Source organism: Miniopterus schreibersii, assembly GCF_964146895.1.
Source record: "Miniopterus schreibersii genome assembly, chromosome: 19".
NCBI classification, from domain to species: Eukaryota; Metazoa; Chordata; class Mammalia; order Chiroptera; family Miniopteridae; genus Miniopterus; species Miniopterus schreibersii.
The window spans coordinates 5127294-5144629 of NC_138119.1; the positions used below are offsets into that span (position 1 = coordinate 5127294).

General features: G+C 48.7%; 1 protein-coding gene across 1 annotated transcript; it reads right to left on the bottom strand.

Moving 5' to 3' along the window:
- Window positions 1-2481: 2481 nt before the first annotated feature.
- Window positions 2482-10803, bottom strand: GNAT2 (G protein subunit alpha transducin 2; the record flags this gene model as incomplete). The annotated part of the gene is made up of 8 exons (XM_081121142.1): window positions 2482-2715; window positions 3231-3384; window positions 4956-5085; window positions 5288-5416; window positions 7652-7809; window positions 8514-8655; window positions 8939-8981; window positions 10686-10803. The coding sequence occupies 8 exons, from the start codon at window positions 10801-10803 to the stop codon at window positions 2525-2527; spliced, it is 1065 nt and encodes a 354-aa protein (XP_080977268.1). The 3' UTR covers window positions 2482-2524.
- Window positions 10804-17336: the final 6533 nt, after the last annotated feature.

A 17336-nucleotide genomic window follows, 5' to 3' on the forward strand; every position in this document is an offset into this window, starting at 1 on the left:
TAGCTCTGAGTGTAAAGCTCAGGGACGGTCTCTGCGCCTGGCAGTTGAGCTGAGGTGAGGATGAATACCTTTTGGGGAAGCCTGTCCAGAGTTTGACCTTTACTCAGAAGAGAGCCAGTGTTGGCCGAGAGGTTCAGAAAATTATTTTGACTTTGTCCTAAGGTCAGGTGAATGGGTGACCAAGGCCCCAAAGTTTTATCCCGTGTGGACTTGCTGAAGAGTCTGAGCTTGAAGGCATTGCGAGGACCAGTCCTGAGGCAGCCAGAGCAGTTGCTCCAGTGCGGCTACCTCCGCCTCCAGGATAAACTTTCTGCGGGGTGCTCATACAGGCTGGCTTGTGCGAATTTGTTTATAAGCCAGTTAAAAGTTGGGATATCAGCCAGAGAAAAAGAGGAGAATTTAAACGCCCTGTTTTATTCTGTAGAGATCGCTCTACCAGTAGGCCTGTCCCGCTGGCTCTGCAGGCAGGTTCCATGTTCGTACTGTAGGGCGCCTTACGTAGGAAATCAGTAACCAGGGAGCCTGGGCTAGCCCTTAATAGTTTAACCCGTAACAAATTCCTGCCTAGAGTCAGAAGTTAAAGAAAAGTTAATAAAAGAAGCAAACAGCCCTGGCTGGTGTGGCTCAGTTGGTTGGGTGTTATCCTGTGCACTGAAAGGTTGCTGGTTCAATTCCCGGTCAGGGCACATGCCCAGGTTTCGGGCTCTTATCCCTGGTGGGGGATGTGCAGGAGACAGCCAATCGATATTTCATTCTCACATCAATGTTTCTCTCTCTCCTTCCTTTCTTGTCTCTAAAAATCAATGAAAAAAATCTTAAAAAGGAAAAAGCAAGCAATCTTGTATGATTGGGGGTAGGGGTCCCTATTTGAAGATGTATTAAATGGGATAAATTTACATTTGAGGCCTGTGTAGACAAGGTCATAGCTGTATCAAAGACTCTAACCTGGAGCTTCAGCGCTGCAAAGAGAACCGTATTCAGTATGTTGGTTTTCTTTGCAATTGTCTGAATTTATTTTATGCCTTTTAAAATATTCTGAGAAGGGCCCATAGGTTTCATAACACTGCCAGAGGGATCCATATACCAAAAACAAAACAAAAACTCAGAAGCCCTGTGTGTGGAATTAAAGCAAACAAGTAAATCATAGTCGGAGCGAGCCATTTAGAAAAGTCCCTGAACAGCTCTTGGATACAGGAAGTCTTACCCAGGTTTTTCTTTGGCTTAACTTTTTAAATCGACAGGCAGAGTAGTTTACCTTAATTCTCTGGTAGTTCTCCGAAGTTGGTTTCTTTTCAAGGACTCAGACTATTCAGTGAATCCAGTTTTAACAGCTGCACGTTTCTTCTGTGTATTTCAAGCTTGTATGGCTCTCTAGCATCAACATTGCTAGTAGCAGCCTAAGTGTGAATGTGTGTCTCTGGCAAGGAGCGTATTTTCATCTTACTTGGCACATTCTTTTATGCACTAAACCTTGATGCCAAGAGTCTTCCTCACTAGTAGTTGTGAAAATGCTAAATTTATACTTCACCACCTCCTGTCAAGATAAATGCAAGCTTCATTTTCCCTCCGAGGAGTTCAAAGGAATAATTGAGTACTGGTTGGCTTGGGAAGATGTTTTCAGCCAGGCGGCACAGGGACCCACCCAACTACAAAGATATTTATTGCCTGAAGCAAGAGCAGCTGCCTTTTTTGTTCTGAAACACGTAGCCGTTGAAATGAGAATTTTAGGATTGCTCACTTGGTCTAAATTCTATGATCGAGAAGTAGCAGCAATAGAATCGTTGATACTCCCAAGTGGGAATGCGTTGACATCCTCCAAGTTTATTCAGAAAGTGACTTGTAAATAGCTACTTATAAAGGAGACTCGGTCTTTTTGGCAGCTTGGGGGCAGAGAGATAGTCTATGCTTAATAAAGATCATCGTTTATATATATATTTGTGCCTTAGAAGCTAACTCCCTCTCCTACTCAGTGATCAGATCTCTGAGCCAAGGCACATAGAGGCCTGTTAGTAAAAAGGGGTGGTGGGCTTATTGAGGTTTTGTTGTTAATTGTTTTTTGCTGTTTTGCTTGGGATAGTTCATCTAATAACCTGGTGTTGAATTTCATAAATGGCAGCTTTTAATAGGGTTTCTTTATGTGACTCTAACCACACAGCCTTTCCTTGCCTTCCCTTCCATTTTATTTGTGATCACCAGAACAGCCCTGTGAGTGGTAGAGAAATTATCCTCATTTTATGGGTGACGGTCTCAAGGCTCAGAGAAATGAAATATTTACATTTTGTAGTTAGTTGCAGAACCAGTACTGGAACCTGAGTCTCCTGGCTCCTGGCCTCGGGCTCTTTAAACTGCACTAGCCGCCCTGCTTTGAAAGGAATGTGAGAGACAGTCCCAGTCACGCATCCCTTATCTCCAAGGGAGAATGCAGCCATTCCCCATGTCCTGGTATCATGACCTGTCATTTTCTGCCTGAAATCACCCAGATCCAAGCCTGTTTGTAGAAGATATCCTTGGGAAATGATGACTATCAGAAGAGCCCGCAGTTCTTGAGGTTTTCTTTGATGATAATATCTGTAACTGCGTCAAATACAAATTTGACATTTTGTGTGTCTGTGGCACAGGTCATGTGACTGTAGATTTCTTTGACATCTTTTCGCATGTTGAGGTCAAGGAACTGACTCTTGATATAATTCCCTGCATCCTCATAAGAGTTGTTTCCTGGGTTTCCAGAAATAGTGAAAAAGGGAGATAAATTAGCCCTTCTTAGCTGCTCACTTTTTAGGTGACTGAGTTGATCCTCAAAATGTTGTGTTAGCTGCAGGGAGGGGGCCTGTTTCTGGAGGGAGGGTCCTCTCCTGCATTTCTCACTTGAGTTGAGCAAAGAAATCAAGGAGAGAGATGTCTGTCTCCACCCTTGGTTTCTGGTAGACATCATTGGAATAGCTGATGACTCCTGCATCTAACTTCTGCTCTATCCAGAGACATCTAAATTTAAACCGATAACTCAGTGCCTGAATTTCTCAGATTAGACATCCAAGTATCACTTGGACATCACAAAGCTCCTACGAGGAAGGAGTATTAAAGGGATACGGGATCATCAACTTAGCACAAGCAGGGGCTTTTACTTAGTAAGCCTCAGAGGCAAGTGTCGGTATGTCCCCTTGGTGTAGGAAATTAGGCGACCACCAGTCCTCACTAAGGAAGCTCATTGGTCTCCAGCCCTTGACACTTACCATCGTACTCTGGAAAACAAATGCTGAGATGGACTTTCTTGATTTTTTCCCCAAAGAGGTCCTTCTTGTTGAGAAAGAGGACAATGGAAGTGGCCGCAAAGAACTTGTGGTTGCAAATGCTGTTGAACAGGTGCAGCGACTCATGCATGCGATTCTAGTGAGGAAGCAGCATCAGAGATGTCAGGCTGGGCGAACGGGGGTGTCTGTCTGCTTCCTGTTCTTGGAGAGACCAGTGCCCCCAGCTGCACGGCAGGGTAGGGAATAGCTTATCTCTTAGCGCAGCCAAAGAAATCTGGCTTTCGACCCCTCTTTCCATCCTGGCTGTGTGACGTGGGAAAAATCACTGAGCTTTTCTGAGTCTGTTTCCTTATCTCGAAGGGTTATTACGCAAGTTAAATGAGGTCATGTGCGGAGAGTGTCCGTGGCAGTGAGGGTCAGGAATGTCCTGCAGGTCTCTGGCAGCCGGGGCCCAGCTGAGGATTTTGACGTCCGTAAGTGCTACTGCTACAGGGTTGAAACCGGGCCCGTGTTAGCATGCACCCATTTGCATCTCCGGGGTGATTCTCACAGGCGTCTCTTACAGGGTCCCGGATCTCAGGTTGGGCAGGGACATCATAGGGATTCTTTGGCCCCGGTGCCAAATGGTGAGGGCTAGAGAATTCCCCAGAGCCGCACCACAAGCTCTCCCGCCTGCTTCCTCCTCAGCGCCACGCTGAGCGAGGGAGAAATACGCTGCGTACCTGCAGAGCCCAGGGGGTGCCCAGTGCCCCAGACCAGCCTGTTCTCCGGGAGCAGGCCTTTGGGGTCTTGAAGTATGCTATTAGCTAACTTGGCTCAATCTTTTCATCTAAGAAAAAAGAAAACAAATCTAACTTGTAGCCTTTTCTCATTGCCAGTACTCCTGCAAAACCTGGTTAGACCTCGTAGACTTGAGATCTTGGAAAGTGAACACCCTGTAAGACATTTTGGCTAGAAGGTGTTTAGGGTGCTCTGATGTGAACTTGAACTACTCAAGAGAAGGGAGAAAGACAAGCAAGGGGTAGAAGGACAGAGCTTTGTCTTCTGTCTGTAAGCTCTCGGGCTCCGTTCCTGGAGCAGATGCTTATGTGAAATTAGCGTTGTCCAGACCTTTGACTTCATCTGTCCCAAACTCGGAAGGTAGTTACCTGGGCTGACACCTCTCCTGCAGGGCTCCTGTCCTGTAAAACTACAGGCTCAAGAGAATCACCCTCAGGGAGTCCTCCAGCTGCCAAATTAAGTGGCACGTGAGAAACCGGGTTTGCTGTCTCTCCTTAGTCCTGCGTGCACGTCCCAGGTGGCTTTTTCTGCTCTATCATTTTCATCTCCTGCCCTTCACTTCTGCCGGCAGCCTGGGAGAGTCCTAAGCGTAACTCCTCTGCTTTGCTGAGTTGATGCCTACCCCTTTAGTACTCAGTTCCTCTCACGAGCTTTGTGCTGTCCAAGTGATACCTGGATGTCTCACCTGAGACCAAGCTCACTCTCAGTAAATCTGGGGCTCTAAAGTGCTAACCTAGAACCCGGAACTTGCAGAAGAGGCTTTTCTAGAATTATTTGCATGCAGTATTGATTGGGCTGCCAGAAGATTGGTCGAGTGTCACTGTTAGCTGAAATCACTCACGTCGGGGCACTGGAGTGACACAAGGTTTAGAGGAAGGGTCATGGGGGAACGAACTCTCAAGGGCGCTTGGTGCAAAGGCCACTCACCGCTTCGTCATCTTCTACCAGCACCATGTCATAGGCACTGAGGGCTGCACAGAAGATGATGCAGGTGACTCCCTCGAAGCAGTGGATCCACTTCTTCCTCTCTGATCTCTGCCCTCCCACATCAAACATCCTGAGGGAAGAAACAGCTGTTCTCATAGGTCTGCCCGGCTCATGACCCACATGCTCTTGGTGTTTCCCCCAGGGAGGTGGCCACTTTGGGGCCAGTGGGCAGTGAGATGGGAAGTAAGCACACCCACACCCTGTGATAGCTGAGGTGCCCCCAGGGAACCAGATGTGTACCTGTGGTGCCTTTTGGGGGACCATGTACCCACCTGAAGTTCAAGTCTTTGACGGAAAACTTGGTCTCAATGATGCCTGTGGTTTTGACTCTGGATCGTAGCACATCTTGCTCATTAGGGACATAGTCAGGGGCCGTAATCCGGTCTAATTGGTTCAGGTAGCTAGAGGAAAGTGATTGGCATGGATGACATTATATTTTCCACAGCCAAGGCAAAGAAAGGTCAAGAATCTTACTCAAAGGCATACAGCTAACTTGGGATAGAACCAGGACTAGAACCCATACTGTTAAATCTAGGTTCTTCCCTTCAGGTCCTCCTATGTCCTTACAGAAGGAAGGGTGGGGTGGGCTGAGGGCCAAGGCCTTTTGGGGCAACAGTTCCGCCCCATTGAAGTCAAGTCAGGTAACTGGCATGCATTTCCCTTCACTACAAGATTTCCTAGACTCTTGAATGAGATGTGGTGGTTTAAATGGGCGCCTGGAGTTCCATAAAAAAATAGGAGTGGATTAAAAAGTCTGTAGAGACCCATGAAACATGACTCACTGCAATACGTGGACCTTGTTTATATTCTGAGTCCAGTTGGGGGGGAAAACAGTTGACCTATTGGGGAAACTTGAACAAATGCCTACGTGGATATTTGATGACATTAAGGAATATTAAATATTTAGGTGTAGTTATTATATTGTGATTTCTTTTTAAAAAGAGTCCTTACTTTTAGAGATACATAAGACATTTTTAGGATGAAATGATAGGATATCTGGGATTTACTTCAATATAATCCAGTGGGGGGGTAAAGGTAAAATGAAATAAGAGTGGCCATGAGTTGATAACAGTTGAAGCCAGGTGATCTGTTGTATTCTACTTTGTATATGTTTGTCAGTTACCATAAAAAAAGTTTTTTAAAAAGGTGGGCCTCTGGCCGGGTGGCTCAGTTGGTAGGAGCGTAGTCCTGTATACCAGGAGGTTTTGGGTTCTATCCCCGGTTGGGGCATGTGGGAGAAGCAGCCAATCAGTGTCCCCTCCCCCCAATCTAAAAATCAGTAGAAATGTCCTCAGATGAGGATTGTAAAAAAAAGGTGGAAGCAGGAGGAAGGCAGACATGAGGAGAAGGGACTGAGAGAGAGGGAAGGCAAATCAGCACAGGTGACTACTGTATGCCAGGCATTTTCACATTTAAATTCTCATTTGATCTCATAAGACTGAGTTTCATATCCCATTTTATAGATGAAGGAAAAATTCAGAAGAGTTAAATGACTTGTCCAGGGTCAAGAGTCATTGTGGTATATTGTAAAAAAATTCAACTTTGTGCCCAGCCAGCGTGGCTCTGCGGTTGAGCATCGACCTATGATCCAGATCGCCGTTTGATTCCCGGTCAGGGCACACGTCTGGGTTGCGGGCTCGATCCCCAGTGGGGGGCGTGCAGGAGGCAGCCGATCAAGGACTCTCTCATCATTGATGTTTCTCTCTCTCTGAAGCCAATAAAGATATATATATTAAATTCAACTTTGTGGTCAAATAGACCGGAATTCAATCCAGACTCTGCCATTTATTTATATGACTTTGAGCAAGTTCATTAACTTCTCTGAACCTGTTTTTCATCTATAAATGGGGCTAATAAGAAGTACTGTCTCCCTTGAAGTTACTCAGAGTAAGCGGGATAGTGTACCTAAGTGTGTAAGCCAGGTGAGTGCTCCGGGACAGCACAGGATGACTGTGTTACAGGATTAGGGGACAGGACAAGGGCCCAGCCCAGGTCTGTTTGACTACACAGCTCATGCCTCTCGGTGATGCTTCACAGTTTGTGGTAAGGTTGTGCCTCATCTTTTTGGAATCAGCTTTGCAAAGTTGTTTCCCTCTAATCCCTGAACAGCTACTTTTGGTTTGTCTTGACAGTTTCTGTGTCCCATGCCCTGGCACCCTGGCATAAGATGGCATGAGTGAAAGAGACTTTCATTTCTGCTTAGTGGCCAGAGTAGAGCCTGGGTCACCAGCTAGAAAATTCAGCCCTCAAAAGGCCATCATGAACCACGGGCCTCCTGGGAGAGTGCCACAGACTCCAGGGCCGTCGTAGTGTCCATGGCTCTGAAGGGGGAGACTACGTGTGTGAATTAGGGGACAGGTGAGGGCTGCCACACAGTGGACCTCTGTTGTGAATTTGGGTCTTCAGCTGTGTAGGCCAATGTAAAGCAATACAGAGTGTTGGGAACCACGGCCCACATCCTGATCCAAAGGCATTAAATTCCAAGCACAGTAAAACACCTCTGAGGCCTAACAGGTAGACAGGCTGAATTCAGTCCTTGGGGCTCCAGCTTTCAGTGCCTGGGCTTTCAGGCTGGGTGCAGTTTCTCCTAGGAGGTGGCTTACGCGGCATCGCACTCCTTCCCCAGTGAGTCTTACTAGGATGCCGAGTCGTTGAGCTGGTACTCCGCGGCCCTGTCGAAGCAGGCTTGCACCCCACCATCCTGCCACAGCTTCCTGATGACGCCCACCAGCTCAGGAGGCATGGTGCCCTCCTCAATGGAGTCAGCCAGGTTGTTGAGCTTTCGCCCGTCATCCTGTAAGGCAGAAACCCGGCTGACAACTACACAGGGGTCCTGACTTCCCAGGGGGCTCTGGGAATCCTGCTGGAAGGGCAGCGTTTGCCTTGCTACCAAAGCCTCGGTTGGATACGGTGTTCAGGGAAGAGTCTAAGAAAACATACTGATGAATTTCTGAGTGGGCTTCCGAGACGTAGAGAGGGGCAATCTATCGAGTCCTGGGTGCCTAGTGGATGGCAGAGGTCCCAGGAGCTTCCTCTGTGTGTTTCTATCTTCCATCCTTAGTCCAAAAGCCTGCCCACGTCCCAGAACATGTCCTCTGCTGCCTAGAGACTGGACACTCAAAGACTAGACTGACCGTGAAGTAGACTCGATGGTAGACAGGGACCTGTCACCGTTGGTAAGTGTAGGAAGAGGCCACTTCTGGAACTAGGGATTGAGCTTACAACAGTTCCACGGCCAGGGCGAGGAGCCCAAGGGGAGCAACTTGAATGGTAAAATAAGACAAAAAGGCAGAGAACACTGTCAGCAGGCCTTTGTAACAGGTAGGAACTGCACACTTCCCCAGGACCCAAGTAAAGGAATTTGAAGCTCAGCAGGTGGGATTTTAGTTCTACCCAACTTTTTTGACCCCCGTTTCTTCCTCGCTTGTTGGCTGCTGGCCTGTTTCCTGCTCGCGTTTCTTTCCTTCCAGCCTTAACCACACACGGTTAAGCCCTTACCACGCAGCTTGACTGGGCGTAGTCGATGCCCAGCGTGGACATGGCCCGGACGATCGCCAGGATGGACTGCAGCACGTTGCCGTGGATGACGGACTTGTACTCCAGGCATTCTTCCGGCGAGTAGCCGTCCTGGTGAATGATCCTGCAGGGGGCGCACGCCTGACCCTTAGCTGGACCTGCGCAGCCAGGCCTGACAGATGGAGAATCTGGGAAGATCTAAAGGGTCATCAGAACCTGATCTCTATTCCTACTGCTGTCCCAACGTGGAGAGTTAGAGGGGCAAGGGACATGTAGATGAGGGGTGTCGGGTCTTTCTGTCCTTTACATCAGGGTTCCTGAAGGCCACAGCGCCCTACCTCTGCGCCTCTGCTGGCTCTGTGGCTTCCTCACCCTACCTTGGTCCTTGGGGCTTTGTTCCTACTCACTTCATCTGCTTGACGATAGTGCTCTTTCCTGACTCCCCAGCACCTGCAGGGAGAAATGTTCTTGATCCAGATGTGCACACGCCCGCCCCTGCCCTCCAGTGAGATGGCTGGTGCTCGCCTGGGAGCCACGGGGATGATCGCTGCCCCAGTGTCTGCCAGCCTCGTGCTCAAGCCGTTCCATCTGCATTCAGAGCAGAGATTCTCAGCCTTGGCACCATCAGCATTTTGGGCTGGAGGAGTCTTTTTTTGGGGGGGAGGGTCTGTCCTGTGCCTTGAGAGTATTCAGCAGCATTCCTGGCTTCCACCCACTAGACATCAGTAGCACCCCATGCTGGTTGTGACAACCAGCGTCATGCTGTTTCCTTTATTGACTAAAATGCCCTAATAGCCTGGCTTGAGTGGCTCAGTAGTTGAGCATTGACCCATGAACCAAGAAGTCACCAGTTTGATTCTTGTTACAGGCTCGATCCCCAGTAGGGGACATGCAGGAGGCACCCATTGATGTTTCTCTCTCATCAATGTTTCTATCTCTCATGCCTCTCCTTTCCCCTCTCTCTAAAATCAATAAAAATATATTTTTAAAATGTTTTAAATGAATAATAAAATGCCCTAATATCCTCCTTCACACTCCGCTTCCCCTCCATCAACACCCACATACCCTTCGGCCCTCTCCCCCAGTCCACCTGCCCAGTGCCTTAGCCTCTCCCCCTCAGCCTATGCCTGTTCGCTCTAAGCTACTTATCCTGAAAGAAGAAAGCTGCTTAGGCTTAAAAGATCTCTTAGTGGCCTGGCCGTCTCTCTCCCCCCTCTGTAGCCTCCTGGGTGCCTAGGAGTCTGGGCCCAGCTTACAGAGGTGTGCTCCTTTAGTGTGTCCCTAGAGCTGTGCCACACATCAGCGATGTGTGTCTGGGGGGGGGGGCTTAGCCTGGGGCTCCAGTTCCCAGGCTGCTCCTGGGCTTGGACACCCTGCTGGGCCAGCCCCACTTCTGCTGCACAGACCCCGGCCCCCTCAGCTGCATTCCTCTGTGCTGCCCGTGGGGTTTTTCTAAATCAGGCGTCCCAAACTCGATTGTCTTGGCTCTGTTCACAGCCATGACCAGTTTCTCTGACCGATGAGCTTTTCTCTCTTCTGCCCAAACCCCTGATCTGCTTAGGAGGTCATCAGCACATGCATCTCCCATCTGGCAGCAGCTTTAGAGCAGCTACTAGCACTGCTCTGGTTAAAGACTCTAATCCTCCCCCTCAGGGCCCCTACTTCTAGCATTTTTACTGAGAGCAAGAAGAAAGGACCGGTTTCCTTGGCAAGTGGGCCTGTCCCTGCGACTATGTGACACTGATTATATCTGTGGCAGGACTTCTGAGTCCACCATCCTCTTCTGAGTCCTTGACTCAGTTCTCTGACTGCAGTTGGGGGGTCTGCAAGCCCAGGGTTCATGGTATTTGCCACGCCATGGGTGCTGGGTTTGGTTAGATTTGGAGATGGGCAGGTCCATCCTGGCCCTGGTTCTGCTCCTGGTTCAAGGACCAGCAGAACAATTCCCACGTAGCTTGGGCATCCTGCATCTCGTTGGGGTGGCCCTGCTCAGCCCTAGTGCTCCTGACCCCCTAGCCTGAGACCGGAGGGGGAGAGGGACAGTGAGCCGTCCTCCCGCCTCCCCATGGGGTGGGCAGAGCCCACCTCCATCCACCATGAGCAGGAAGGAGCAGGGCCTTCTCCTTCCCTGGCTCACCCTCCCGTCGCACTCACCCAGCAGCAGCAGCTTGACAGTCTTGGCTTCCTGGTCAGCGTCCTCCTGCAGCTTCTTCTCGAGCTCCTTGGACCTCTTGGCCAGCTCTTTGTCCTCAGCACTGATTCCACTCCCCATCTTTCCGCCGTCTCGCCCTGGGCTGCTTCCTCCGGTCCTTGAGCTTCTCTAGGGTCTCCTATCTGTGAGAGAACAGAGGACCAGTTCCTCAGCCCTAAAGAGCTGGTCTACAGGGGCCGGGTGAGGGAGCAGGCTCCAGATCTTGTTCCCTGCCTGTCCTGGCCGAGGCTCCTACCCCAGCTGGAGACCGACTTAGTGTGGAGATTGGAGCCTTTGCATCCAGCCTTGTCATGGGCCAAGCCAATTAAGAGCTCAGCGTGACAAAGGGCAAAGACCGGGCCGTTTCTCTGACTAGGGAGGTGGTCCGCTGGGTTCTGACACAGGGAGACAGGGTGTGGGTGCCGGAGCTCTGGGATAAGAAAACGGCCGCCTCTTTTCAGGAGAGCAGTCTAGCCTTTGCCTCACAGACATCTCAAACACCCTCCCCATCGGTGGTGTTTCTCTGTACCAATTATCTCAGTTTACCTAAATGAAGCTGGGGGAGCCTCCTCAGAAGGAGATAATTTAGAACTTTGCTGCCTAAATGTGGGGCAAGGCCCAGCACAGGTCACCTGGGAGCTTATTAGAAATGCAGAGTCTCGGGCCCTAACCCAGACCTTTCAGTCCAGAACCTGCATTTTTGACAGGATGGCAGGTGACTTCAAGGACATTAGGGCTGGGAAGCACTGCCCAGGGGGTTACTGGGGAACTGGTTGTTCCTCAGACTCGCCTAGTGATAATCACCTGGAATGCTTATGTATTTCATCAAAACTCAGGTACCACTGATGGGAAGATCATCTGATTTTAAAGGTGTTCCAATGTTATACATGTTTTTAAAAGGGTGTGTTTTAGAATCAATAAGTTCTGGTAATAACATTAATTCCAGAGTCTGAGCAACTATGTTTTAAACTAATATAGGTAACTATTGTCAGGTGGAAAGTTTGAAAAACCCTGATCCAGAACAGTGGTTCTCAACTTTTGATGTATATTGGAGTTTACTTAAAGAGCTTTTAAAAAAAAAAAAATTAAAAAATACTGATTCAATGGGTCTGGAATGCAGCCCGGGCATGAGAATTTTTAAATTTCCTCCAGTGAGTCTAATGTGCAGCCAGGGTAGGGAACCACCAAGCTCAAAGGATTTAACTTTCTCTTTCCTTTTAGAGCTGGGATCATGCAGCGGTGGCCTGTGGGACTGAGAAAGGGGGAAGTCGAACCTAGGTCTCCCATCGGCCAGGCACCCTGAGCCCCTGCTGACCATCTTCTTCCTCCCACCGCCTTGCAGCTGCGTATCTGGGGATCTGACTGAGAAACACTGGGCCTGGAGCCCAGACTCGGGGCTGATGGAGAAATAGGCAACCGCCAAGGTGCCGTCCTTGGTGATCACGTTTTCCCAATCAAAAAATTGACACGTGCTTACTGACTTGAGGGAAAACAGGAGAGCCTTTGATACTGTGACTGTCCCGGAATCTTGGCTATAAGGTGTCAGTAATTCCTGCCCTACCCTACCTACAATATGGGTGACTTACACCTAGGCCAGAGTTGTGCTGCGGCCTGCCCTGTTCACAGCAAGAGACTGCCAGGAACTGTGCCAGACAATTTATGGGGCTCGTATCAATTAATTCCCACAGTAACCTTAAGCTGAGTGCTCTTGTCCCCAATTCACCGGCCGGATAACTGAGACTTGAGGGTTATCACTTGTTCAAGGTCGTAAAGCTTAGGAAACAGACATACCAGGTGATCTTTCTACTCCCCCATCAGCAGGTAAAGAAAACACATGGGCAAAGCAGGCAAATGCCTGAGCTTAATAACAGCACCACTTGCCTTGTTAAAGGAACCCCTGACTTGTTTCACACGCGGGGGAAATGTTTGAGTTTGTTCCCTTTTCGGCTGCCACCTCTGCGAACGTCTGAACTGCTTCTGCTTGCGTCCTAGCTTGGTGGCTCCCCTTTCCCGTGACCAAGCTGAGGAAGGAAGCTCTTGACCCTCGCTGGTCTGACTGCACAGACCTGCTACCACGCATGCACCGTCCTAATGCCACTGACCTGCCTCCCGTCTCCAGCTCCGGTGCCTTACCTGTGGCCGTTCTACTTTATTATGGCATTTGGGTTCGGTGTCCCGGTGGAGTAGGCAAAGCATGTAGGTGCCATTCCCATTTTAGAGGGGAGTGAACAGAAGCACAGAAAGGTGATCCTCATATTGTTAATGGCATTGGGGTTCTTAGATTCCTCAAGATAGAAATTAATAGGAAACCCCAGAGAAATTTCCAGACAGATTTTATTAAGCTTATACTCGAGCACAAGGGAGGCAGCACTGAGCGGGCTCAGGGCCTGGCTCTGCCTGGCTGCTTTATAAGCTGGGGACAAAGTGGGCTTGTGCAAAAAGAAAGATGGGCCTGCAGGAGAAGGCGGGCTAGTGACGGGGCCAGGGAGTGGGATTTAACACGTCAGGGTGGGGCTACTTCCTCCTCCTTTTGGGTTGCTTGGCAACTATCTCCAGCCCCACGCTGTGGGGGCAATGTGGTGGTGTTGCTCATTGCTGCCACCACAGGAAGGCCCCACAGGGGCCAAACCTTGATCAACTGAGCATGTGCAACAGCGGTTTCGACATCTTCTGGCCACCTGGTCTTAACTTATCTTCCTGGCCATCTGGTATTTTTTCATTCCTGGACCCAAGTCCCTATACTGCCTCATTCCCACCCTTGAGAGATTTTTTTCTTGTTTTTAAAGGATTAGGGCCAGAGGTCTCCTGTAACTACTTCCTGCTGAACAAGGGAGGAATAAAATTCTCTCGCTGAGTTAAAGAACAGTAAGGGCTCAGGTCTTCCTTGTCCGGGATGGGCTGGAAGCCTTGCATGACCATCAGCTTAACATGGAACTGTGGCAATCTGGAAGAGACAAACTTCACGAGAAGGTTGAAGTGGCAAGGGCCAAATAACAGGAGGAGCGGAAGGACCATCAGGGGCTCCAGAAGGGGAAGCAACCGGGTAAGTGAAGGCAGGTAACCTTTAACGCGTCCCCAGATTTGATTTGGGTTGTCAGGGTACAATCCTCCTTATTGAGCAAGATTCTGCATTTATTTTCAGTTTTGAGCGACTGCTTGCTTGAGGTTCAAGTAAATGAGCTAATGTTTTCAAAACACCTATAGCTTTTTATCGGATAGGTCCTCATTGTTAACACCATTCATTTCAGCTTTGGAGTCCTCTTAGCAGCAGGTACAGCTGCACTGTGTTCTGACTGGGCCCTGGTGTTCAGAGTTCCCTCCTTTCAACCGGGTGGCCTGTTGTGATGAATTCTCCAAAGTACATGATGTTGTCTAGTTGCAGTCTGTAATTGCAAGGCTCAGGAAAAAACAGTATTAGTTCTCAGTAATTCCAAGGCAAAGGATGGGAGAACATTGGAAACATATTTGGAGAGTCATAGGCAGATATCGGGGGAAACTAGAATTCAGGATCTAGTCCAGTTTACAGGTAGCGAACAAAACAAAACCCAAAAGACAATGAACAGCACTAGAATCTAATATCTACAAGGTATATCAAAGTTTCTATTAAAACATATTTTTTTTCTCACTAAAATCACCCTCATTTTATCAAGGATAGCCAAGTAGAAGACTAATTCATTGTATCAGTCTAGTTTTAATAAATTTGGCCTGGCATTTGCATAAGTGCAACAAGAATAGCAATTGATCATATAGGTTCTTTTTAAATCTGCTTTGCTGGGCTTTTATAAGGAATCTCCAGATTGAAGTTTAATTGCCTTTCAGGGCTAAGAAGTCAAGCCACATAGTTGCCATCAGCATTTTCCTGAAATACCTGTCAATTTGGTGAATTCCTCAGGTTCTCAAGGTTTCTCAAAATGTTTTGAGGCTCTTCCTTTGCCATCTCTCAGGAGAGCAACCTTGGGTTTTTACATGGAAAGACGGCTGTGAGCCATGTAAGCAAGGTTCCAGGCTATTTTCCAAGTGGCTTTTATCAGCCTCCAAAGTCAATCATAATTCCTTATATATTTCACTTACACATATTCATATATTCACACCCCCACCCAGAAACATACAATACTTTCAGATTTAATTTGCCAGCTCTGGACCAAATTCAAAACCGGTTTCAAGTTAAAAACAAAATTTTACAGCCCGTTTGAGATACAGACTCAAAGAACAGATACAGTTCCAGGATCAATTACCTAATTTTCTCACTGTAAAATGAAAGCACTGTTGGTCAGCTATGCCTGGTCAGACAGAACCTGGAAGACTGCCACTGGCCAGGGGTCATGAAACTGCAGTCAGAAAGCTCACTCCCTTCATAGTTACCATTTTTTGATCCCCAAGACAATATTGGGGCCAGGCCACATTGCAAAAGAAAACCAATATTAATTTTTTTCCAACATTGATTTTTTTAGTGTTGAAGAGAGTAGCCCAACAAGTAACTAGGGTGTCAGTAAGTCAGTCTCATTGTGTGGAAACAGGCACACAAAGCAAAAAAACACACAAAACATCTGCAGTGGGACTCAAACCCGATTTTAGGGAACTTCTGCTGTGGGACTGAAACCCAGCGTCGGGATTCTAACCTGAGACGCTCAGGGTGGGACAAAGGGAAGCAACCTGTCTGCCCACCAGCATGACTGCAGTGGGACTTGAACCCACTTTCAGGGACACAAGGACAAGACAAAACAATCAGAGGGAGAGAAAAAGACAAACTGACCAGGAAACAGAATCTGCCTGGGCAGGAGGAGAGGGCTGGGAGGGTCAGAGACAGACTCACTGATCACACTGACGCTGAAGCAAAGGTTCAGGTCTGACCGCTCATCCAGTGCAATGAGGCCAACTAGTGACTTACCTTCTCCCAGCTGTGTCCTGCTGCTACAGGGACACAAGGGGTCCCATCTGAGTTGCCATGAAATGTTACCGGAGTTGAGGTTCCCCAAAATAGAAATTGAGAAGAAACCCCAGAGACATTTCTCGACAGATTTTATTAAGATTATGCTCAAGCACAAGGGAGGCAGCACAGTCCTCTAAACTCTCTCCGGGGCTGGCTCTGCTTGGCTGCTTTTATAAGCTGGGGACAAAGCAGTCTTGCGTGGGCTCGCTCGAAAAGGTGGGCTGGTGAAGGTTTCCAGGAGTGGAATTGAACATGTTAGGGTGGGATTTCTTCCGCCGCCTGTCAGGTTGCTTGGTGCCTGCGCTGTGAGGGCCAGATAGGATGTTGCTCATTACCACCACCCCAGAAATGTCATAGCAGCCAGCCTTTGATCAACTGTGCTTAACTTGGCTTCCTGGTCACTTGGTGTTTTTCTTTCCTTTAGGAAAAAAAAAAAAAAAAAGTTTTTATTGATTTTTAGAGAGGAAGGAAGAGGGAGAGAGAGAAACATCCATTGGCTGCCTCCTGCACACCCCCTACTAGGGATGGAGCCAGCAACCCGCCCACATGTGCCCTGACCCTGAATCAAACCGGTGACCACTCAGTGCATAGGATGACGCTTAACCAACTGAGCCACACCAGCCAGGACCACTCGGTATTTTTCCAGTCCCAGGCCCAAGCCCCTGTACTGTCTCAATATTAAGAAACAACTTAGCATCGGAAACAGCTAGAGCTCAGATGTCCTAGTTCACAGCCTTATAACCAAGTCCTTTTGAGTGAAAGAAAGAATCACCATTTCCCAACAAATTTGGTCCTGTTTCCTGAGCTAAGGGGAGATCTCAGGATCTGTCTTACACCCAGTGGTGGGGACTTGGGGACAGCCTTGTCCTAGTTGGAGTGGGAAGGGCAGGGGGATGCAGGATGAGGAACTTCCAGTCCAAAGGAAGCCGTGGGGTAAATTCACAGAGAAACAACTTAAAGGAACACGGTCGGTGCTAGTGCTGGAGAATTCAGAGCTGTTTAAAACCTCGCCTCCACCCGGGAGGAAAGACAGTGATTCACACAGCTGACTGTCAGACTGATCAGTTCTACAGTAGAAGAAAGGAGGGAGTGATTGTAAAATGAACAGACTTTCAACAGAGGAGCAGAGCCCAGGAGAAATGGGGGACAGGCATTTTAGGGAGAGGAAAGAGCATGAGAAAATGAAGACATGAAGGCACAAGGTATAAAGTGTGCGCAGAGAAGACTGGGAGGGCTGATGTCACTGGCCTGGAGTAAAAGAGCGGAGGTACATGGAGGGGAGGGCTCGGAGCTTTGGACAGGAAAGGGACATTGGTGAGAGCCAGTAAAGGGCCTTGAACGACAAAGTGACTAAAACTCTTGGAAGGCTCATCAACAACTACAGACGACGAACACAGCTGCACCGTAAACAGTGCTGGGTGACTGGGATGGGGGTGGGCAGCTGCTGGGACAAGCTGAGAAACAAGAGCTGAATAGCTTGGTTCTAGAAGGATCTAGGCCTAGAGTATGGTCTGAGAGACTGTCCTGGCCAAGGATCTTTTTGCGGCTGCAGGTGTTCTCTTCCTGGCCTAGGTGGGAGGCTGACATCACAGGTGAGCTCAGGCCAGAGCTCAGAGAAGCAGATCTTGGGAGAATTAAGGAGTGCATGGTCAGTGGGGGCCTGGGGTTCGAGGAAGGCCATTTA